A 24,174-nucleotide genomic window follows, 5' to 3' on the forward strand; every position below is an offset into this window, starting at 1 on the left:
ATACACTCTATATGGTGTATGGCGTGAAAAGAGTAATTGTATTTTGAACCTGTACGATTTATTCAGGCCATGAATAATATTTTAAGACATAAGCTGCGGGCCGTATAAAATCTGACCTCGGGCCCACGGGCCGGACTTTGGACACCTCTGGTCTACAGCATTCAGCCATGATATGTCTGCATGTTCTTGCTGAGGGACTGTGGAGGACTGACTCCATGTCAGTCAGTGTAGTCTTGTTATAAAGTCTTCACTTTACACACTGTATGGATAGACAACAACTATCTGACTTCATTGTTGAATGGCGACATTTAATCTCATCTTGCTTTATTTTGTGAATGCAGATTCTACAGGTCACAGATCATGAAGCTCTAATCCACGGATCTTTTGAGCCGGCCACAGTGGGGATACATGTATTCAAAGACAATGATACCAGTGTATAAACCAACGGATATTGGAACTGTCTTTAACGACAAGATTGCAGAGAACTGCATTTGCGGCTGCCATTTTGTTTGCCTAAACTGCCCCAACACTGTCCTGGAAGCAATTATGTTAAACACAGCTTTATGTATTCTGGAGTTACCAATTAGTTAAACTGAAAAAACAAGATAATTTTGAAAAAATAAAAAATATGTCAGTGTGATGCAACAAGGGTTTTGGTGTATTTACCATGTGATTGCAGAAAATGAATCATATTGAGCTGATTAAATACAGTTTAAAACATTTTACTGAAATGAGGACAACAAACATATATCTATACATCTATCTTAAAATTTATCTCTACACATATCTAAACATCTATCTTAACATATATCTACACACATCTAAACATCTATCTCAACATATATCTATACACATATATAAACATCTATCTCAACATATATCTATACACATATATAAACATCTATCTTAACATATATCTACACACATCTAAACATCTATCTCAACATATATCTTAACATATATCTATACACATATCTAAACATCTATCTAAACATATATATTAACATATATCTATACACATATGTAAACATCTATCTAAACATATATCTATACACATATCTAAACATCTATCTAAACATCTATCTCAACATATATCTTAACATATATCTTTACATATGTCTATACACATATCTACACACATATCTAAACATATATCTATACACATATCTAAACATATATCTATACATATATCTATACACATATCTAAACATCTATCTTAACATATATCTTAACATATATCTTTACATATGTCTATACACATATCTACACACATATCTAAACATATATCTATACACATATCTAAACATCTATCTTTACATATATCTATACACATATCTAATCATATATCTATACACATATCTATACACATATCTAAACATATATCTTTACATATATCTATACACATATCTATACACATATCTAAACATATATCTATACACATATCTAAACATCTATCTTTACATATATCTATACACATATCTATACACATATCTAATCATATATCTATACACATATCTATACACATATCTAAACATATATCTATACATATATCTATACACATATCTAAACATCTATCTTTACATATATCTATACACATATCTAATCATATATCTATACACATATCTATACACATATCTAAACATATATCTTTACATATATCTATACACATATCTAAACATATATCTATACATATATCTATACACATATCTAAACATCTATCTTTACATATATCTATACACATATCTAAACATATATCTATACATATATCTATACACATATCTAAACATCTATCTTTACATATATCTATACACATATCTAAACATCTATTTAAACATCTATCTTTACATATATCTATACACGTATCTAAACATCTATTTAAACATCTATCTTTACATATATCTATACACGTATCTAAACATATATCTTAACAAATATCTATACACATATCTAAACATCTATCTTTACATATATCTATACACATATCTAAACATCTATCTTGACATATATCTATACACATATTTACACATCTATCATGCATGACATCACAGAAGTCCACAGTGAGGAGAGGAGGGCAGCTGATGGTCTGCACTGGATGGACTTGGTGGAGGATCAAACTGCTCCATCACTGGGTGATGCTCCACATCCGCTGATTGGCTGGACTCCTGTGAATCCTGCAGAGGAGGACAGAGGTGTGACTTCTGTTTCTAGAACATGCAGCCAGGAGGCGGGGCTTGCATTGTACTCCTGTGGCAGGTGATATATGTCACTCACATGGACGGTCATTGGAGTGGCTCCACCACATCTGTCTGCGACGGGACCGGGACTGTCTGCTTGGGACGTGCCTCCATCACAGCCGACTGTGAGGTGGATGCCACTGGTGACACACACGGCCTCGACGCTGCTAAACCAACAAACAAAAACACACATCAGTCTTCTAAAACTTTAAAAACACTTTGAAAATAAGATACCTCTTCTTACATCCGCAGTAAACTACATCGGAATACTTATATTAAATCAAATGACATTAATTTGAGAAAGTCCCAACTTTTGTAAAGATGCACAATTCAGTCTTCAGTTAAAGAGCCACTACGTAGTAGAAATTAATGAGGTAATAACACAAACTCAGAAATATATATTTTTTCCATAACTGAATAAACAAGCTGTTCTCAGAGGAAAATAAGGTCTCCAAAATGTTGAACTATTTGTACTGAATACATTGAAATCTACATTGTCTTGTCTGTAAAATCAATGTAGTTTAACAATCAACTTTCTTCTAGTTTTCATCACATTTCACATGACAGTCCTCACGTTTAGGAGCTTTTCTGCTGTCCCTCTTCCTCTTTTTGCCCTACACAAAAACAAACACGTCTTTACACTTTCCGTCTGACATCAGCCAATGAAAACTGTTTGCAGTGACTCTTGTCCAGTGATGTATGTGGTAATGTAAACATTTATAAGTTGTGTGTGAGCAGTGTGTACTTACATAGTTTTGGCTGACAGACCAGCCGGGGTGTCTCTGGGCATGGAGCAGTCTTTCTCTTTCGGCCTGTTGATAGTAAATGGCCTGCTCCTCCACTGACAGTGACTTCCACTGTGGACAGACGGACAACAGACTGTTCGTTAGCACACACACACACACACACACACACACACACACACACACACACACACACACACACACACACTATACATACTGACAACAGACTCAAGCATTGATCAAGTTTGTAACACTGACTGTCACACTTACTCTCTGTCCCAGGACTGTGTTCACAGCCCCATTCCCCATCCTCTTAACATCCTCCTCAACATGGGGCCTGTGCTCCTTCATATACAGCATGAAGGCATTTGGTGGCCTTTTGATGTATGGCCGGTTGTCCTCCTGCTGACTTTCAGGCTTTCTCTTGCTACAGCACAAAAACAGGGCGAGAACTCATGTTAACGCTGTGGAAACGGTATGATAAGCAGACAAATACAAGACATGTGTAAAATGTAACCTCGTCTGTGCTGTGCTGTACATTTTAACCCATTAAAAGACACTGATTATCAGAAATGTACAGATAAATAATAGTCACCTGAAATCAAACAACAGCTGATGGAATTCAATTTAACCAAACTGATCATGAGAAAGTCACAAAAAGAAGAAAAGAACATTTTAATCAAAAGTGTCCACAGCAAACTTACTTTGAGTTGGAGGTGCCCAGCTGAGGAGAAGCAGGGACAGCAGGAGGAGGGAAAACTTCTGCTGTTATAGCGTACAAGGGCTCTCCATTCCTACACAGGTAACAAGTCAGATACACACATGATTAGACAGTAGAAAGAGAGAGAGAGAGAGAGAGAGAGCATGTGTGTGTGTGTGTGTGTGTGTGTGTGTGTGTGTGTAATGATGCAAGCTGAAGCTCTATAGCTGTGTGCACTGGAGTGTTAGTTTGCATCCGTGTGTGTTACTTACATCATTCCAACATACTGCATGTTGTGGTCGAAGCCTCCAGGGAGCCTCACCACTGGTACGTTGTTATACTGGAGACACAAACACACACAGTACAGGTGGTTAGACGAGCTGTGATGGTGCCATGTGTCCACTAGGTGTAAGGATTTCCCCTCACAATAAATTATAATAAGTCTTTCAATGAGCTGCTGTCACATCTGTGGGATTAAAACACATCTGGAGAGTCTACAGCATTCAGCCATGATATCAGAATCAGAATCAGAAGCAGAATTCCTTTATTGTCCCACAACGGAGAAATTTGTTTGCCACAGCAGCCAAAGGACAGAATATTTACAAAAAAACAATAATAAAAAATTAACAATATAAATTAAGAAGGTAAGAAATAGAATAGACTTGTATATACATATAAACATGATATTGTACAAAATTAACAGCAGTGAATTTTTATTTACAATATAATAATAAATATGGGTTTTAGGAAAATTGACAGTGCAGAGTGCAGAATGAGGTCTATTGGGAGCAGTGCTGATTGTAGACTCTGACAGCAGCAGGAAGGGGTGATATACATAGGGTGTATCAGTCTGTTGCTGAAGGAGCTGCCCAGTGCTGTGATGGTGTCCTGCAGGGGGTGGGACTCCTTCACCAGCAGCGATGACAGCTTGTCCATCATCCTGCTCTCTCCCACCACCTGCATTGGGTCAAGAGGGCATCCCAGGATGGAACTGGCCTTCTTGATAAGTTTATCAAGTCTCTTCCTGCCTGCTGCCGAGATGCTGCTGCTCCAGCAGACTACACCATAGAAAATGGCTGATGCCACCACAGAGTTATAGAAAGTCCTCGGGAGTGCCCCCTGCAACCACCGTGGAGTGCCACCCTGGAACCACTCCCATGTACTTGTAAGATGTCACCAATGTCCGTTCCCTGGATGTTCACCTGTGTGCAGGGTTGTTTGCGCCTGCAGAAATCCACCACCAGCTCTTTGGTCTTCCTGGCGTTGAGCTGGAGGTGGTTCCGCTGGCACCAGTCCACAAAGTCCTTAATAAGTTCTCTGTAGGCATGTGTCTGCATGTTTGTGCTGAGGGACTGTGGAGGAATGAAAGTGCCAAAATGTCTTTTCCCTTTGCGTCGCCCCCTAACTTGATTAAAACTGTGCTTCACCTCTGAGTAGCTATAAAAAATGGAATAACATCCACTTGTGAACTGTAGGTTTTAGATTTATCAAGTAAGAAATTATTTGTTGGGATAATAGACTGTCTAAACTCTGAAAGAAATTATGGCTAATTTGATTGTTTTACTGATGTAATTAACCTGCAGTGTTGTTTAATGTTAAGATGTACTTGGCCTCAGCCTGACACCAGAAACCCTCACAAATACAAATACAAAATACAAATTTTTTGCAACTGAGCACACAGCTTCACATTCCTTTAAATAATTCTAAAATCCGCCATTTTTCTAAGGGACCCTTGAACTGGAATGACAGAACAAAGTCAGATCATAGATTCAGTGTGTTTGTCCTGTAAAGCTGTTACTGTTCCTGCACTGATATCCTTCTTCTACAGCACTAAACCTGCTGTCTGCTGCAACCAAACAGTGGAGATGTTCAGAGTGTGTGTGGTGAACCAGGGTCTTACCGTGTGTGGAGGAGGAGCAGCAGGGTGACTGATGGCTGCTTCTGCGGGCATCGGGATGCCGTACATGGGCCACTGATACGGCAGGAACTGTGGAGACAGAGAGAGAGACATTTAATAAACCCATAAAACCCTTCCTCCATACATGAAACCACACTCAGTGCTCAGATACTTTACATGTGTTGTGCATCATTACATTCAGGAGAACAAAGTCATACATTAAAATGAACATTTTTCCTGCCTTCTTTTGCCACAAAGCACCCATCATTGACAAATATCTGTATCAATACAGACATTGATCTACTTCTAATGACATCTTTGCCTAACCTATAGTATCTCACCTGTGCCTGGATGTAAGTATCCGGCAGAACTCCAGAACATCCTCCGACCTGACTGTGTGCAGGCACAGGCTCAGGCTGGGTGATCAGTTCCAGCACAGCAGGGTCAGGAGGAGGAGGTGAAGGGATGAGTTGATTGTCCAGTAACTCAATAATGGCATCCTGGAGAATGGAGGAGATCTCCTCCCAACCCATGCCTGACAAAATACAGTCAGCGTCTGTGATCATCTGCTCCATCTTGGCAGCAGGGATGATTGTCGGTAGGTGTTTCTGGTCACACACATTGAAAAGAAGCTGCTTTTGAGACACTTGTACCAGGACTAACTATATTATATTCACTTAGGAATATATTGTACTTCACTGCATTTATATGACAGCAGATATGGACAAAATATATGACTGGTTAAGAAAAAAGTGACGATTTGTTACAGATTCAACCACTTAACATACACATAGTTGTTATAATTGTCTTCACATGGACCAAATACAATATTAAAATTCTGCTTACAATGTAATACATCAATAATAATACTCCAATATGACATTTTTATGCTAATAAGCCACTTTGAAAGGAGCCCTATTTTTATTTTGACCTCTATATTTCTGTATTGTAAGTCTTTCACTAATATAATAAAGTATTTGACACAAAGGAGTTAGTGTCCTTGAGTCTTTCCATTTTATGCTGCTTTATATTTTGATTCCAGCACATTTCAGAGGCACAATTTGCACTTTTTCTACTACTACTCTTTACAAGTTACATTACAGATGAGGATTTTACATCCAAAACCTGTGACTAGCTAATAAAATATGATGCATTGTAACAGATTTGAATACCAGTTGATTCATTTATTATAACAGTCTATCATGTAAAGTAAGTAGGCCTATCCTCCAAGAACACAACCATTTCCCCATTGTCCTATTTATATACTGTATATCCTATACAGTAGGATATAACCTGTATAACCTGTATACATTAAGCAAAAAGTTCCATCGTCTCCATGGCGCACGAGACAAAAATCTTGTTGTTTTTTGGCATTTTTTTAAAAAAGGCCCAGTCGCCATCCTTTCCCCTAAATTTTCGACATTAAATATGTAAACATTGATTCCCTCATACAAGAAAACGTCCAGTATCACCCAAAACTGACTTTTCCTGAAAAGCTATCAATATCCCATCCATAAATTCAACAATTTACCAAGAGTACATACACATTGTCAACCAAAACCCACTTCTACACGTTTGTGAAGATGAATAAATACATTTGGTGTGATAATAAAAGATGTCCCACCTGCAGCAGGTGCCTCGCCACAGGGGGTCCACCAGAGGTGTTAAAGGTGGTCTACTTCTTGCAGTTGTCCAAGTAATCCAAAAGGTTTGTTTGCCAAGAATCTTCCAGGTGATCAGGTATTATCCAAAAGGTTTGATAGAGAAGAAGTTTTCCAGTCGATCAGGTTTCCGAGATTCAAACTTTCCAGCAAGAGATCCGCAGTAGGTCAACTTGTCAAAGTTTGATGTGCGAACAGAGAAATGAACGAGGGGCTGCAGCTTTTATAGCTTTGGTCAACGTTCTGTTTCCATGGCCTTCAGCGCGCGCGCGCGCGTGCGTGCGTGTGATCGAGTGACAGATTCTGTGCAGCAAATTGATTTATTTAGTTTTCTTGTGTAAAATGTCGTCATTCAATAATGTCATTTAAACGTGTCAATAATGTAACTTCATTCATGCCAATAAAGTTTCTTTGAATTGATAGATGTAAACTGTGGGATTTAATTTTTTCTCACAATTTTAGCTTTTTTATCTCATAATTCGGCCTTCCTGTGAACACATACATATTTTTATAAGGATAAGTTTCCATTAACGTTTTGTCTTTAAGTGGCAGAAAAGGGCTTCTATACCATCCTCCTCCTCTGTACTGCTCAGTGTGGTGGTCAGGTTTGGTTCTTTAGGAAAACGTGTCTCTCAGTTTATTTGTATCATTAACATCTATGAATCTCATTACATTAAAAAATGCAGTATTACGATAATGGTTGTTGGTGATGTATTAATGACCCCCCCAATGATGTTATTTAACTGCTTTCATGGGAGCTCAGGTCGCTTCTTATGAGAGCTGAGCTCCCTCTGGCTCCACATAACTAGAACCCTGTTTCTATACATAAGTGATGTGTTTGAGCTTTCATCGGCTCAACAGACTGACAGACACTCCTGATGTGTCGCTGTTAAGATGAACAGTTCACACCATATCCACCCAAAGCACAATCACAAGGTTAAACCCAGAATGAACCATGTCAGCATAGTTTTACTGCATCAAGATCTGCTCTCTGAATGAACTTTCTTAGATACAAGATAATGAATAGGACCGTCTGCAGACAATACATGTGAATCAGAGCATGTTGTAATAAACTATGACGATATTTAATCTCAGGGGACATGACAAGATTGAATCATTAATTAAGGAGCAATGTATACTGTATATCTGCTTCTGGCCTACTGTATGGAGGATGATTACATTTTTTACATGATGCATTTTGATTAATCAAATACAAGCACTGAGAGTTTGAATTTCTTTTCCTCAGATTAATCTATTGATACCTGTCTGTGTTCTTTATTTTCAGACTTTCTGGTGGAGTGGAGGCATGGAACACTGGGTGGCTTTGTCCACAGCAGAAGAGGAGGCAGGTACCACAATGTCAACATGTGAAAATTAGTTGCCTTTCTTTCTTTCTTTTTTTTTTTGTTGTTTATCCCTTTGCCAGCCTCTCCTCTGAAACCCGTGGGATTTATGCCATATGTTCTCTTCGTAATCAAGTTTCTGATGTTTCCACTCAGGTTTTTATGCTTAAGTTTAAAACATGCACAAAAACAGTTGGAACAGTCTTGATGGTTTCAGTGCCCAATGATGGGAAGTTTTATATATTTCAAACAATGAACCACTTCAAAAGATGATAACACATCAAGTGTGTACATGATGGTACAATCCCTTCCTGTTTTTTTTTTTTTAACCTGGTGTGTTGCATTTGGTCAGTTTTTGACGGCCATTTGTTTACAAACCTCACTTTAACCAGAGGTTTGTTTGGGGAGCTTTAGCAAAAAGATGAAGTGCTGCTGACAAAAAAGAAAAGTTGTTATGACCTTTGGTTGGCTGACTTTACATCTTTATTAAAAATCATTCAAAAGGATAATGTCATGGTTGTAAACCACATTCTTTAACCATCTACTTTATTTATTTATTTTACTATTCATTATGTATCACAATGAGCTAATTTTTAAAGTTAAATTAGCAGATTTGGGTCATTTAAGATCTCCAGAGATAATGTAGGCATCTTAGTCGTATCTTTGCATGTTTGTATTGGGGAGAGCACTTATATCTGCTCCAGCAAACTGTGAGAAGTCCATCACTGCAGTATGGAGGCTGAAGAAATCAGGAGGGCACAATTATGAAACATGCATCTTTGTATCTTATCTTATTATTATGTTGTTTATGTTTTAAAAGTCCCTGTCTTCTTCAGTTGTTTAGAAGAATGTTGCATTGCTGTTTTGCTGTGAATCTCAAGAAATGATTTGTGGACTATGAAACTTCACCTGACTTTCTGTCGGCATGAATGTGAGTGGATAATGACAAAATTTTATTTTCTTATCCTTTAAGATTATCGGTAAAACATTGTATTGGACTGGATCGTTTGAATTAGTTCTGACAAGTGTTAGAGATGACAGGTGGTGATCTTTTTAAGACTATGAAAATAGCTCTATTGAGAGAGAGGGGGGGAGGGAGAGAGAGGGGGGAGAGGGGGGGAGTGAGAGAGCGAGAGAGGGGGGAGAGAGAGAGAGAGCCCAAGTCCTCAAACTTGGTAAAATGAGGCCATCTGTTGGTATTCAGTTGTAACTGTTTACAGTGATAAGCAGTAGTTTGTGTTTATGTTCTTAAATAATGTCATTGTTTATCATAGTTTAACAAAGCTAGGCACCACATAACGACAGTGATAGGATGAAGTTGGTTAAATATGCATTAAATCAATCAATCAATCAATCAATCAATCAATCAATCAATCAATCAGTCAATCAATGTCTTTAATACAGCTACACAAAACTGACTAAAAAAAAGTTCATTCAAGTGTTTATTGTTTAATAAGTATAATTCTTTTAAACTAGATAGTATGCTTTCAGTTATCAGAGGTATACTTAACAGAGTTATACTAAAAGTATCCGTGGTTCAAACTATATACTGTGTACAGAAAAGTCTAATTATAAAGTACAATTTAGTATTCTTGTCTTATAAGTTTAACCCTAAATGCAGGCATCCAATGCATAATTGGTTTGAAAAGAAAACAAATAAGTTCTTAATCCTGATGTCTTCTGGATTTGTTTATGTGTACTCCACTGGTACTGTATATATGAGTTAACTACAGGTGTACTAAAAGTACAGTTGAAGGTTTATTTCATGTATTAAAAAGTAATACCTAAATAGTTACCAAGTAGCCTTGTATACTTTAAAGTATAAAAAACCATAACAGTAGACTATAAGCATGACGTTAAGTTCACTTAAAGAAACCTTAAAAGTAGCTTTTAATTTCATAAACTAAAAACTTGACCAGTATTACATAACTAGTATACTTACAGTATATAGCCTATATAAGTTTACTTGCAGTATGGTACATTTCGTTGTATTGTTGCAGTTTAAGATCAAACCTAGATGTAAACGCAATTTACCACGCAATCTGACACTTAAAGGAGCACTCTGTAGTTTTAGGGAAGAAACTTTAATCAGAAGAGAAAGATCTTCATTGACTGATTTTTGTTTATGCCTCAACGAACTAAAAAAACAAACTCTTTTTGTTTTCATGACTGAATAAACTGAATAAACAAACTCACCTACAATACTTTAAAGTACACATCTATAAACCAAAAAGTTGGCCCATTCAGTCCCAGTACACCTGCAGGTATAACACGTGTACACTGATATTACTACAGTACATTCAGAAACATATTTGTATGATCTTATCTCTGATCTTATCACTTATATAAACAAACTCTCTTTGTTTTCATGACTGAATAAACTGAATAAACAAATTGACCTTAAAGGGCAACACAGTTTCATACTGTTTTACTTTGTTTATATGTGGCGGACCCTGCCACCTTTCTAGCTTCAAACAGAGTTCTGGGGACCTCATTTTCATCTGAGAACAGCTTGTAAATATTTCTGAGTTTGTATTATTACCTCAATAATACTGAGTTTGAATTTTTTCTCCAAAACTAAATAGTGCCCCTTTAACTCTTCGTCTCAGCTCCACTGATTCAATCTGTATTCATGAAGTCCTTGCAGATCACATCTGGCAACCCCTGTCTGCAGCTTTTGTTCTTTACATGTGCAGTCTAATTAAAACCTCACCATAACGAACCCTTTGATTTTGTCATGTACTTCAGGAAATGCAATTTGAACCTTTCCCTCGCCATTAAACCTGATTCGTTCTCGTTTAGCCAATAACTCGTCCACCACCACTCAGACTTTCCAAATAAAACGGATCCAGCTGTGTGCGGCTGTGCGCCCTCGGTGCGTCACACTTCTCTGCTGCTCGGTAGACAGCAGCGGCTGAGAGGAGGAAGAGGAGGAAAGATGTCCGGTATCATGCTGCTGTCGGTGTATTTGAGTTTGTGCTTGTTGTGGGCGACCGGCGGCACGGCTAGGAGTGGGGCAGTGATCCTGCGGGACGCCCTGGAGCGGAGCCCGGTCAGTCTGAACGACATGTTCCGAGAGGTGGAGGAGCTGATGGAGGACACCCAGCACATACTGGAGGAGGCTGCGGACCAGGTCTGCGTCACATTTTATCCATTCATACAAGGGCTGTGTTGTGTTCTCTTTACCTGTGGAGAGAGCTCCAATGACTTGCCATTTATGTAGTATTTGAATCATACATCTAATTTATTGTGATTGTGGAAAGGATCAGAGTCAGTGTGGGTCACATCACGTTTAATTGTCAGCTTAATTCTGACTGGCAGTCTTAGGTATGTGTTCCAACACTACACATACTTTCCATGTCTGCTTTATGTCTGCACAGTGTCTGAATACTTTTAATAGTCCTCTTCATCACAGTAGCTGTGAGAAGTACACATATGTCATACTTGAGTAAAAGTAAAGTTGGAACACTTTTTGTCTCAGCACCTATAACTCGCCCAACACTTGTGATTGAGGTCTCAGATTTTGACACAAAGCACCCTTACTTGTCTACTACAAGTAGAAGTGATTCAGACTACTCCAACTCTATCACAAAATTCACTAATTGATGTCAAATATAAGGATATTGTTACATTCCCGGGGTAAATGGTAACACAAACTTGGGTAGGCTGCAACAGTAAGAATGAAGAATTAAACATCAAGACCACATAACAAAATCTGGATCTGACGATGTTTATTCCCTTTTTCATGAAGCCTGAGAACCTAACAGGAACTGCCCGACATGTTCTCACTCCCATCTGGTCAAATAGGAAAGCTTTGTCAGTGCCCTTAAAGGATAAGTTTACCCAAAAATGAAAATTCAGTCATCGGCTACTCACCCTCAGTTTCATTGTCCACAAAACATTTCTGGAGCTTCACGGCAAAACAGCATTGTAGCCTTCTCCTAAGCAACTGAAGTAGATGGGGACTTGTTTGAGAGCTGAAAAATTAAAACCGAAAAAAAACATAACGGCTCCGTACAGCTCGGCCTACGTGATCCAAGTCTACATAAACCCGAGATCCCAAATTGATTTTTAAAAGAAGTTATTCACAACCTCAATGTTTTGAGCTTGTGCACCCATTTCAGTCGGGGTGCATGCTAACACTTTTGGCTTAGCAGCTACAGTGAAGAAAAAAGTGTGTAAATAACATCTTTTTTAATAAATTTGAGATCTCTGGGCCTCTAGAGACTTGGATCATGACGCCCAAGCTGTACAGAGTCATTTTGTTTGTTTGTTTTGTTTTTGTTTTTTTTCAGTTTTCAAAGTTTGAGTAAAAGTTGTATCTCAAAATGTATCTCATATGTAATGTACTTTAATATCAGAATAAGAATAAGAATACATAAATTACATTTGTTTTATTTTTGCTTTGATGCAGCATGAAATCTGCAAAGTAACTAGTAACTAAATTTACCAAATAAATGTAGTCGAGTAAAGTAAAATATTTTCCCTCAGAAATTAGTGGGGTAGAAGTATAAAGTAGCAGAAAATGGAAATCCTCATGTAAAGTACAAGTTGTACTTAAAGTGATAGTTTGGGTCCCTTGATGTGGGTTGTATGAGGTACTTATGCCTAGTCAGTGTATTACCTGCAGTAGATGACAGCTCTTCCCCTGTGTGGAGAAACAGTGAGTAGCATTGACAGGGAAGCAGAGCGTTGTACTGCTGAACAGCATCAACAGCAAGACATATTTTAGCCACATAAAAGAAGGCACAACTAAAAAAATCTATATCCGTTTCAGTGTACGCTTTATTTTGAACATTTTTGGCGCTTTTACTGCTTCTCCACATAGGGGGAGAGCTGTCGGTCATCTACTGCAGGTAATACACTGACTAGGGATAAGTACCTCATACAACATCACATTAAAAGATCCAAACTATCACTTTAAGTACAATACTTGAGTAAATGTACTTGGTGACATTCCATATCCCACCAGTAGTGCACAGTCAGTCCAATAAAAAAAAAAGGTTAACACTGAGCAACTTTAACCCAATGTGTTACTTTACACACCCATCTTATTTTTGGCCCCAGCTGTAAGCTATGTTTCTTTTTCCCTGGAATTTGAATCCAGCAGGTCTAATAAGTCTGCTGAGGTTTCAGTATTCTGTGTCTGGTTTTGATCATTTGTAACAACTGTTAAGTTTTCCCCTCATGTCATCCAAGAAGTGGAGATTAATACCGACCAGTGGATGCTGCGTATCAACAAACTCTCTACAGTTATAGCCACCGTGGGATTTATACTCCCCCTCGCTCTCATATGGAAATCTGATGTAAGGAAGTAATGGAAATGCCATGTGCTTTAATTTATATAAGCTTTATGAATGAATTCCATGTGTATCTTAACATTCAATCCAACAGATCGCTACTGAGAGCGCTAAATCATCTTTAACATCGCTGGATCTGCGTCCTACCTACCACAACAAGACTAGGATGATGATAAAGGATGGGGACAGAACCATTCAGGTCCTAGATAGAGCCGACAAGGTAGAGGTTAATTTACATTATGACTTTACATTCATGCCCTGTACATTTTGACTGGATTTAGAAAAGGGTTATTGTTTAAAGGGTAATTCCACCAACTTTTAAGATTAAAGTGTGTTTAGTAAATAGTGAGTACTACTGCATATGTAAAAAAAAAAAGTAGTATAAAGTCTTTTGTGGCTCATTGCCTCCTGTGGTGTCACTCAGTGGCTAAGTTGCACTGTGGGTAATGTAGGCGCCAGGTTTTTGAAAAGGAAGACGAACGTGTTGTTACAAAGCGTGATATCTCTGGTTCTGCTGAATCGATTTTGATCATTTGTTTTTATAACAAAGCTAGACCAGTGGACCACTTTTCAAAACCTGGTGCCTACATTACCCACAATGCATCTTATTCTTGGAATGACATCAGGTAATTTATTACATCCAATTAAATTACAATTACATGCAACTTTCTCTGGAGCTACTAAAGGCTTTATGTTACTTCTTTTACATATGTGGCAGTACTCTCCAAGACCTGTAAACACTTTAATGTGTAAAATATGTGGAGTTACCCTTTAAGTGATTGTAGTTATAAGGTGTTTTCCCCCCACATTCCTTTTTACATGAATAAAACACATTAATATCAGTATAATTGTGTCTTTGTTTGAGCTCTGACACAATATGTAACTGTTTTTGCCATTTGTAGGAAACTAATAACAAAACAGGAGAGGTTGGTCTTTCCCACATCCACATGGAGATCTCTGGCCAGTGGAACAGTGTGGATCACGTGAGTCATTTGCCTTCCGTCTGTGTGGTCTGCATGTGAATAATTAGAGGACTGTGGGCTTAAAGCTTTCTCGTCCTTCCTGTTTCCTGGTAATTTGGTTTCCATCCTGATGCTGACATAATAAAAAATACGCAAAATATCTGATGGAGATGTAGTTTTTTGAGCGAGCGTATAGCAGTGTAACTTGTTGGGTCTGCTTGTCCAGCTGAGAGGTTGTTGACTCAGGATTCCGGAAATGTGTGTTTGGTTTTCAGGCAGAACCACAAAATCCAGCTGCTGCAGTTTTAGATCAAATGTTTCTCTTTAAGTGATGATGCAAACTGTATAGGCAGCCCTTCGTACACACAGATAAAAGCTTGAGTCTAGTTTTATCATGTTTTTTCACATTCCACTGAGCATCAGTCATGTGTTATTTGTACTTGAAGATTTGTTAAGAGATTAGGGTTTTACATTCTGTAGTCAGTAAGAAAGAGACAGAGAGGAGGGCTTTCTACAACTGTGGCCGTGTTGTCTCTGCTTGTTTTATAAAGAATGAGATCATCCAGCAGACAGACCTACCATATACTTTTCATAGTTTTAGCTGAAAGGAGGCCAGCTTGGATTGAGGTCATTACTGCTGCTTGCTGCCTGTTTTGCCATTTTCCTTTACAACGGTGGTTTTGATCTTTTCCTTTCCTGGCAGCTGTACAGAAAGTGGTTATGTTAATAGAGCTTGCTGCTGGAAAAAAATGCCAGGGAGCAAAAAAGCCTGCAAGCCAGGCAGGGTAAGGTCTGCTCTTCTGAACTGACTGACTTTAGATACTTCACCCTCTACATGGAGTTATACTTGAAAAAACAGTTAAAGGTGCATTATGTAGCTTTGGGGAAGACATTTTAATCAGAAGAGAAAGAGCGTCATTAACTGATTTTTTATGCCTAAACAAACTAAATATACAAACTCTCTTTGTTTTCATGACTGAATAAACTGAATAAACAAACTGACCTTAAAGGACTACACAATTTCATACCTTTTTACTTTGTTTATATGTGGCGGACCCTGCCACCTTTCTAGCTTCAAACAGTGTTCTGAGGACCTTATTTTCCTCTGAGAACAGCTTGTTTATTCAGTCATAGAAAAAATAAATATGTCTGAGTTTGTATTATTAGCTCATTAATAATGTAAATTTGAAGTCCCTCTCCAAAACTACATAGTGTCCCTTTAAGGAAGTCACAGTAAAGTTGGTTGACTCAGCACTTCATCTAGAAAAGTGTGTTTTGAGGATTACACTGGGATATGTGGTTGAAAAGATATGCTCATCAGATTTGTCTGTAACTAGCCAGTTAGTACTGTTGTTTAAATGGGATTTTAGTGGCTGGATAGTTTTAGGTGATGCTGTACTAAATGTTCCTACTCTGAGACTCTGAATGTGTAGATGACACGCTGCTGCAGCCTCGCTTGACACATGAGTGAGCTGCGCTGCTCACGCTGGCTGTGTCTGTGTGTGTGTGTGTGTGTGGGCTCCAACCTGTTTACATAGACACTGAAATGAAAAGCAAGACGTTCCACCACACACACACTGCTCACACAGGCAATGTGTTCAGCCCATAACTATAAAAATGAAACTACAATACCATTCAAAAGTTTGGGGAAATCCAAAAAATGTCATGTGCTCCATAAAAACTCACACTATGATTCTAGTTTTGTTTGTTTGTTTTTTTGTGTCTTTGTTCTTATTGCATGACATTATCAGCTCAAACATCACCTTCAACAACCAGGCAAATGTTATCTTCATATAATCAGATGCATGCTTGACAAGTGGCATAACTCCTCCAGCATCTTTTCATCTGTCCTATGTCTCATCTTGACACACAAGATGCAGGATGTCTCTCTGTTACTAGCTTTTACTTATACTTTGGCTTTCCCTTCAAATTATTTGCAAAATAATCTTCCTGTCTAAGGCTTGAATCTTCAGTTACAGTGATTCCTAAGTACTTGTTTCCTTGGGATATTGTATGACGTATGTCCATGAATAGACATAATATTACAGTGAATTACAACTCTTCCTCTGCACTGAGAAGTGATTGATATAAAGCATTGTATAGCAGAGTGTACAGAAATGTCTGGTCTGTGGCAGTCTTCAGGCAACACTCAGTGACTCTTCCAAAAATATTTTTCCCTTGCTGGGACGGATGCAATGGATAAGATGTTGAGCATAAAAGCCTCTGTGTGCACTTATAGGTCAAATGCCATATGCAGAGGCCCATGCCACGGTGTATCCCAGCATAAAAACAGCTTTAGATGCATAAATTGTAAAGTCTAATGTTTATTTAGTAGACTTTAGTTACTGGTCTTTCTCCATTTTCTGCAAGGTAAATTGTGGAAAATATTTTAACAGAGAGGTAGAAGCGGCTACTACGCCTGTCAGACTAATAACAGCTGTAGTCATCTGGGATTTATTAAGGTAATTGCGGGTTATTGAAGGTAGTTCGTAGTTTCCAGTGTGTCTCTGCCTCAATAATATCTTATCTCATGGCAAATGCAGAATGAAAGAACCACCGTATTGCTGCAAATATGTGCATATTGACAAAAAAAAGCAGACATCAGTTAAAAGGATTCTTTCCCCATTCATATTTCCAATGACAGCTTCATGAAATTGAATGTCCCAGGTAGAGGAGGGTGTGTTAAACAGGGGAGAGAATTGTTTGAGGCGGGACTCAACAAAAAGGAAAGTTGGAACAATCGGAGACACACGGCTACACAGTGAGCATGCATATATTTTGAGGACAGATTCACCAGAGAGCACATCAGCACCTCACAAAGATGCAGCAGTTATGCTCTAGAGACTGTCATTCTGAGTGACCCTGTTTAATAACAAACAGATTCTGATCCAGTCTCCAGTGACTGTGACACAGCCCAGTTAGCCTCAATACTGCATTCTGTTTGAGGGAGTTGGCTTCGTTTCTATGCTGATTTTCCCAGAGGCAGAACACACAAGATAAAGACCCATAAAAAAACAAAAAACTCCAAAATGATGACTTCACGGCAGGCCAGTGCTGGTTTTGGCAAATGCTGTTTCCTCTGACCACTGGAAAAGAGTCAAACTAAATCACAAATATCTGATTAGCATTCCAAAGTGTGACAAGAAAAGCCCAACTAAACCTGTCCATTTATTCTACAGGAAAAGTCTGCCCCAATTCTTTAAAAAGAAAAAAGAAAAAGCAATGCACTCAGTATTGTTGCATTATGTTTTTGGTGTTCCTGCAGATAACCAAAGCTACATGGATTAACATCACGTGTACGTAGCTCAATCATTGTTGTCGTAGTACCCAAAAGTCATACTTGAGTAAAAGTAAAGATATCAAGTTCATATATTGATTTGGATAAAGTGAAAGTCACTCATACAAATAGTACTTGAGTAAAAATCTTAAAGGTGCACTATGTAGTTTTGTGGAATAGATTTTAATCAGAAGAGAAAGATCTTCAGTGACTGATTTTTTATGCCTAAACAAACTAAATAAACAAACTGTCATTGTTTTCATGACTGAATAAACTGAATAAACACTTTGTTACTTTGTTTATATGTGGCGGACCCTGCCACCTTTCTAACTTCAGTGTTCTGGGGACATTATTTTCCTCTGAGAACAGCTTGTTTATTCAGTTATGGAAAGAATAAATATTTCTGAGTTTGTATTAGTACCTCATTCATACGTTAAAATTAAAATTCTGAGTATGTGTTTCTTCTCCAAAACTACATAATGCCCCTTTAAAGCATCATATATTACTAAATGAACTTGAGTTTTAAAGTAATTTTCTGGCAAAAAAATGTACTTGAGTATCAGAAGTTCAAATAAAAATAAATCATACATATATTTACATGTGTGAATGTATTGTGTACTTTGGGTCGTCTGATTATTGGCCTGGTTGATTATCAGATGTGGTATTCTGCATTTCTCTGACTATAGGAATAAGGGTGTGTTTTTTTCTATCTGGTTGCTGATAAAATAAATGTATTTTTAAAACGTGCTACTTTGGCTCTGATGCAGCATCTGCAAAGTAACTAGTGACTAAAGTTATCAGATAAATGTTTGCAAGTTGGAAGTACAATAATTTCTTCAAAATATAGTGGAGAGGAAATATAAAGTATCAGAAAATGGAAATACTCAAGTAAAGTACCTCAGAATTATACTGAAGTACAGCACATAAGTGAAGGTACTCAGTTACATTCCATCACTGACTATAGTGGCATTTGTTTCTTTACTCTTGTTAGCCCATCTGCATGATTCAGATATCACTGATGTTGTCTGTCAGACAGTTTCCATGGAGATGGACTGTGGCTGGCAGAAACACAACTGCAACCATCAGCCGCGAGGAACCCATTAATTGAGGTTGCAGTGGACAACAGTGACTGTGCTACAGGAAAATGTAAACCGTAATTACATTTGGTTGAGTGATTCTTGGTAGTGTGTCCTATTACAGTGTCATCAGATGAGCTAACCTTTAGATGAATGCACGATACACACAACACCATTCAAATCAAACAATTTGAATGATCTTTTTCATTACAACATGAGGACAGAGGAAGCTGATTTGAACCAATAACACTGAAATGAACGCGAATCCTGGTGTACATTCTCGTTAGAACCACTCTTTCGACTATTTATGTAACTCTTGTCAAATCTCTCTTCCCAGGAATGCATGGTGGATGAAGACTGTGGTGAGCTGAAATACTGCCTGTATGAGATTGAGAACTCCAAGTGCCTCCCCTGCATACCAACAGATATGGTGAGGATTTTGTTATTGTTGTTGACGTTTTATGTTGTGATTATCTGTTTGGTTAAAAAGGCAAAGATGTGGCCAGAATTTTAGGTTAAAACATTCAAAAATGTAACTAACATTATCAACAGAATGCAAAGATACAACAGTGTTGATGTAAATGTCGAAGACGTCTATGTACTGTGTTGCAGAGATGTCTACTAAAGTTAGCATGCTTACCAGCTAGCCCCTGCCCGTCCTGTCTCATGACCACCACTTGCATATGGTCACAAGTAATATATTTGTTTCTTGATTTAAGTCTGCCAGAGAAAACTAACTAATGTGTGTCCCCACTCAGCCCTGCACTAAAGATGAGGAGTGTTGCTCAGATCAGATGTGTGTGTGGGGCCAGTGTACAGTCAATGCCACCGCAGGGACGGAGGGAACTATCTGTCAGGGTCAGAGTGACTGCAGGCCGGACCTCTGCTGTGCCTTTCAACGAGGTGAGCTTCAACAGTGATGCCTTTCCCAGAGTGACCCGGAAGTGACACAAAACATTTCAGACAGACCTCCATATCCTCAAGTCAAGTCTGTTGGGCTCAGGTCAAACTAGCTTAGTGCATATGTCTTTCCATGTGTCACTCATGGATTGTGTATCCATTGTGTATATAGTAGTCTATATTATATTTTAACCAGCACAGTTGTGTCATCATATACTGTTTTTTGTTTTTTTAAAACATACTTTTCTGTAGTTTGAACATTTTCCAATTTGAACTGACCTACTTAAATTATAAAAACACACATTTTCTCACAGACCACGGCAGATATTTAGCTACAAAGTCTCAAAACAAATTGGTAAGGAAAACATGACTGGCCACTGTAGCCAGTCAGAGCAGAAGGATTCTCTCATAGTGTTCTTTCTTTTTAAAGCAGATCTTTGTTGTTTTATATAAACATTTCCAAATTCACTGCTTGCTTACTGATTTACAGTGGCAAGAAAAAGTATGTGAACCTTTTGGAATTTCATGGTTTTCTGAATAAATTTGTCATAAAATGTGATCTGATCTTCATCTAAGTCAAGGGTATTGACAAATATAATGTGTCTAAAATAATAACACAACATTTTTTTGACCTTTCATGTCTTTATCAAGAACAACCAAAAAAACCTCATAGTGCTTGTGGAAAAAGTATGTGAACCCTTGAGTTAATGACCTCAAAAAAGCTAATTGGAGTGAGGTTTTAGCACACCTGGAGTCTCGTTAAGATAATAAGGTTGGAGGTGTGGACTACAGCTACTTTGACTGATAAAAACCCCTCAAACTTTGGGAGTTTGCTCTTTACAAGAAGAATACGCTTATGTGAGCCATGCCTTGCCAAAAAGAGCTTTCAGAGGATCTACGATCAAGAATTGTTGATTTACATAAAGCTGGCAATGGTTACAAAGTTATTTTCAAAGACTTTAGAAATTCACCAGTCTATAGTTAGGCAAACAATCTACAAATGGAGACACTCTACCAAGAAGTGGGCGCCCAGTCAAAATGACACCAAGAGCACAACGAAGACTTATCAATGAGGTAAATAAACAACCCCGAATGACAGCCAAAGATTTGAAGTCTTCATTGGAACTGGCTAACATCTCTGTTCATGAGTCTACAATATGTAAAACATTGAACAAGCAGGGTATCCACGGCAGGACACCACGAAGGAAGCCACTGCTTACTAAAAAGAACATTGCTGCACGCCTGAAGTTTGCAAAAGAGTACATTGACACTCCACAGCGGTATTGGCAAAAAGTTTTGTGGACTGATGAAACTAAGATTGAACTATTTGGAAAAAACACACAGCACTACATCTGGCGTAGAAAGGGCACGGCATATCATCATGAAAACATCATCCCAAACGTAAAGTATGGTGGAGGAAACATCATGATTTGGGCCTGCTTTGCTGCGTCAGGGCCTGGCCAGCTTGCAATCATTGAGGGGAAGATGAATTCCCAAGTATATCAGACAATTCTTCAGGATAATGTGAGAATGTCTGTACGTCAGCTGAAACTGTGTAGAAGGTGGGTGATGCAACAGGACAATGACCAAAAACACTGGAGCAAGTCCACAACAGAATGGCTTCAGAAAAACAAAATCGGCCTTTTGGAGTGGCCAAATCAGAGCCCAGACCTCAACCCAATAGAGATGCTATGGATTGACTTGAAGAGGGCCATACACATGAGACGTCCAAAGAATATGACAGAGCTAAAGCAGTTCTGCCAGGAAGAATGGGCTAAAATTCCCCCTCAACGATGTGCAGGTCTGATCCACAGCTACAGGAAGCGCTTGGTTGAGGTTATTGCTGCCAAGGGGGGGTCAACCAGTTATTAATTCTAAGGGTTCACTTACTTTTTCCACTGCCATTTTGAATGTTGAATGAGTGTGTTCAATAAAGACATGAAAGATCAGATTTTTTTTGTGTTATTCTTTTAGACACATTATGTGTGTCAATACCCTTGACTTGGATGAAGATCAGATCACATTTTATGACAAATTTATTCAGAAAACAATGAAATTCCAAAACGTTCACATACTTTTTCTTGCCACTGTATGTACTCTGTCAGTAATTCAGCTTGTAGCCAGTCAAAACACTTCAAACTCTGTTAAAATGAAACTGAAAAGAGTATTTTTTCAAGCTGTACCCTATCTCCTCATGTTTTTGTGTCAAAGTGACTAATGGGGACAACATTTTTTTAAATTGGTGCATTATGTAGCTGCTGCAGAGCCAGGAGCCGTGAAATGGGCTGCAATGTAATCCCTGCAGACACCTTCAAAGTACATCCACCTAAAAATACTTGGTTTTGCCCTTGACAGGCTCAGAATGTGATGATAAGATCTATTTTGTTTAACCAGGAGCAACCGCTAAAGCCACCAGACTCCATTTGCAGAAACATTGGTTTGATCATCGTGGGAAAAAAAATGTAATTCAAACTGGACAGAAAACCAAATAAAACTCACCAAAACCATCTTGATTTGCCTTTTTTCCACTGCTCCAACTAATTGTGCAATAGCCTGCAGGGATTACATTTAGAGCCTGACAGATACTGGATATATTGGGCAAATGCCGATACTGATATTAGCGAGTAAAAAACATCTGATAACACTATATCGACTGATAAAGTCATAGAATAAATATGTATATAAATATATATACTGTATATGCACATAAATACATTTGCAATGATTCTGCAAATGTGGTTGTCAAACTTTTGTGACGTTTGACAACATATACGCCAACATATATATAACCAATATTGACTGATAACATCAGCCGACCAATATATCGGGCTGGCTCTAACTACATTGTCACCCAACCTGCTCATTAGTGGACTGATTTCAAAGATTGATGTCCCCATTAGTCAATGAGTCACAAAACAATGGAAAAAAAGTTCCAGGTGGAGAAATTCTGGAGTCTCTGTCAAACTGGAGCTGAGCATCTGATACTGGCTTCATATTTTTAGCTTGTGTGTTACTATAGGTACTGGGCAGTTAATGTAAGTGGTGATACAGTGGCGACTGTGGCTGAACGGGCAAAGTAAAGTCAGTTTTGGACTTCCATTATTTGTCCCTCTGCTGGTTCCTCCAGAGCTGTTGTTTCCAGTGTGTAATCCCAAACCAGAGAAGGGGGAGTCGTGTTGGAACCACCCCAACCTGCTGATGGACATGCTGGCCTGGGATCAGGAGGGTCCCCGTGACCACTGTCCCTGTGCGGACGACCTTCAGTGCATACCTCGTGGGTGAGAGAAAACATTGAATACATTTACACCAACTTGGGATAACAACAGATCTAAGTTATATGTGGGGAAATAGAAGTAAGCAAAACAATGACAACAAATGTTTAAAAATGTCTAATTTCCTTTTTTCTTTCTCTCACAGACGTGGATCTGTTTGCGGACAGTAGTACTGGAGATGGAGAGAGCATGAGGAAGTTGTCTATAACCCTTTCTTAACAACGGCCCACCTGCTGAGCCACAGGTTTTGTTTTGTTTTTAAATAGGATGTCGCTTCAGGAAAGGACTTGCACTGTTTTATTTATGCCTTACTACCAGTGTATGTATTATATACCATGGAAGAAATAAAAGACTTGTTTTTAGTTTGGACTGAGAACCAAGATGGGTTTCATTTCTTTTTTGCTGCATGGATGAGAGCTACGGTAAAACACCACTTTGACCACTAGAGGGCAAACTTTTGTGTCTTTTCTGTGTGTCAGGAAGTGTAACTTGAGAAATAAATAACACACACATGAAGTCATGGAGACACATGAAGGAAATATTCAGGATGAGGATGATGGCCACACAATCATAGTACAGACTCATACCAAGCTCTGTCTCACTCTTACACACACACGCAGATACACACAGTTACGGGCACATTCTATAGACTTACATTAGTTTCCTGGAGACTTACCCAAACCATAACTACTACATGCCTAACCCTTTTCCTAACCTTTACATAAATCTAACTTTAGCCTAACTTTAAACCAAGTCTTCACACTAATATTTAATGGTTTACGTTATGGGGACATTTTGTCTGTTTGACT

General features: G+C 38.3%; 1 protein-coding gene across 1 annotated transcript; it reads left to right on the forward strand.

Annotated features, from left to right (window-relative positions):
* Positions 1–11,500: 11,500 nt before the first annotated feature.
* Positions 11,501–23,745, forward strand: dkk3b (dickkopf WNT signaling pathway inhibitor 3b). Its single transcript, XM_073472478.1, has 7 exons — positions 11,501–11,711; positions 13,973–14,098; positions 14,781–14,861; positions 19,531–19,623; positions 19,952–20,096; positions 23,221–23,371; positions 23,511–23,745. The coding sequence occupies exons 1-7, from the start codon at positions 11,517–11,519 to the stop codon at positions 23,533–23,535; spliced, it is 816 nt and encodes a 271-aa protein (XP_073328579.1). The 5' UTR covers positions 11,501–11,516; the 3' UTR covers positions 23,536–23,745.
* Positions 23,746–24,174: the final 429 nt, after the last annotated feature.

This window comes from Pagrus major, chromosome 8 (genome assembly GCF_040436345.1).
Source record: "Pagrus major chromosome 8, Pma_NU_1.0".
NCBI lineage: Eukaryota > Metazoa > Chordata > Actinopteri > Spariformes > Sparidae > Pagrus > Pagrus major.

Coding starts and splice junctions, on each gene's coding strand:
- dkk3b (XM_073472478.1), top strand. CDS start 11,517: ATGTCCGGTATCATGCTGCTGTCGGTGTATTTGAGTTTGTGCTTGTTG. Junction 20,097..23,220: donor CTGCTGTGCCTTTCAACGAG/GTGAGCTTCAAC, acceptor TGGTTCCTCCAG/AGCTGTTGTTTCCAGTGTGT. Junction 23,372..23,510: donor CTTCAGTGCATACCTCGTGG/GTGAGAGAAAAC, acceptor TTTCTCTCACAG/ACGTGGATCTGTTTGCGGAC.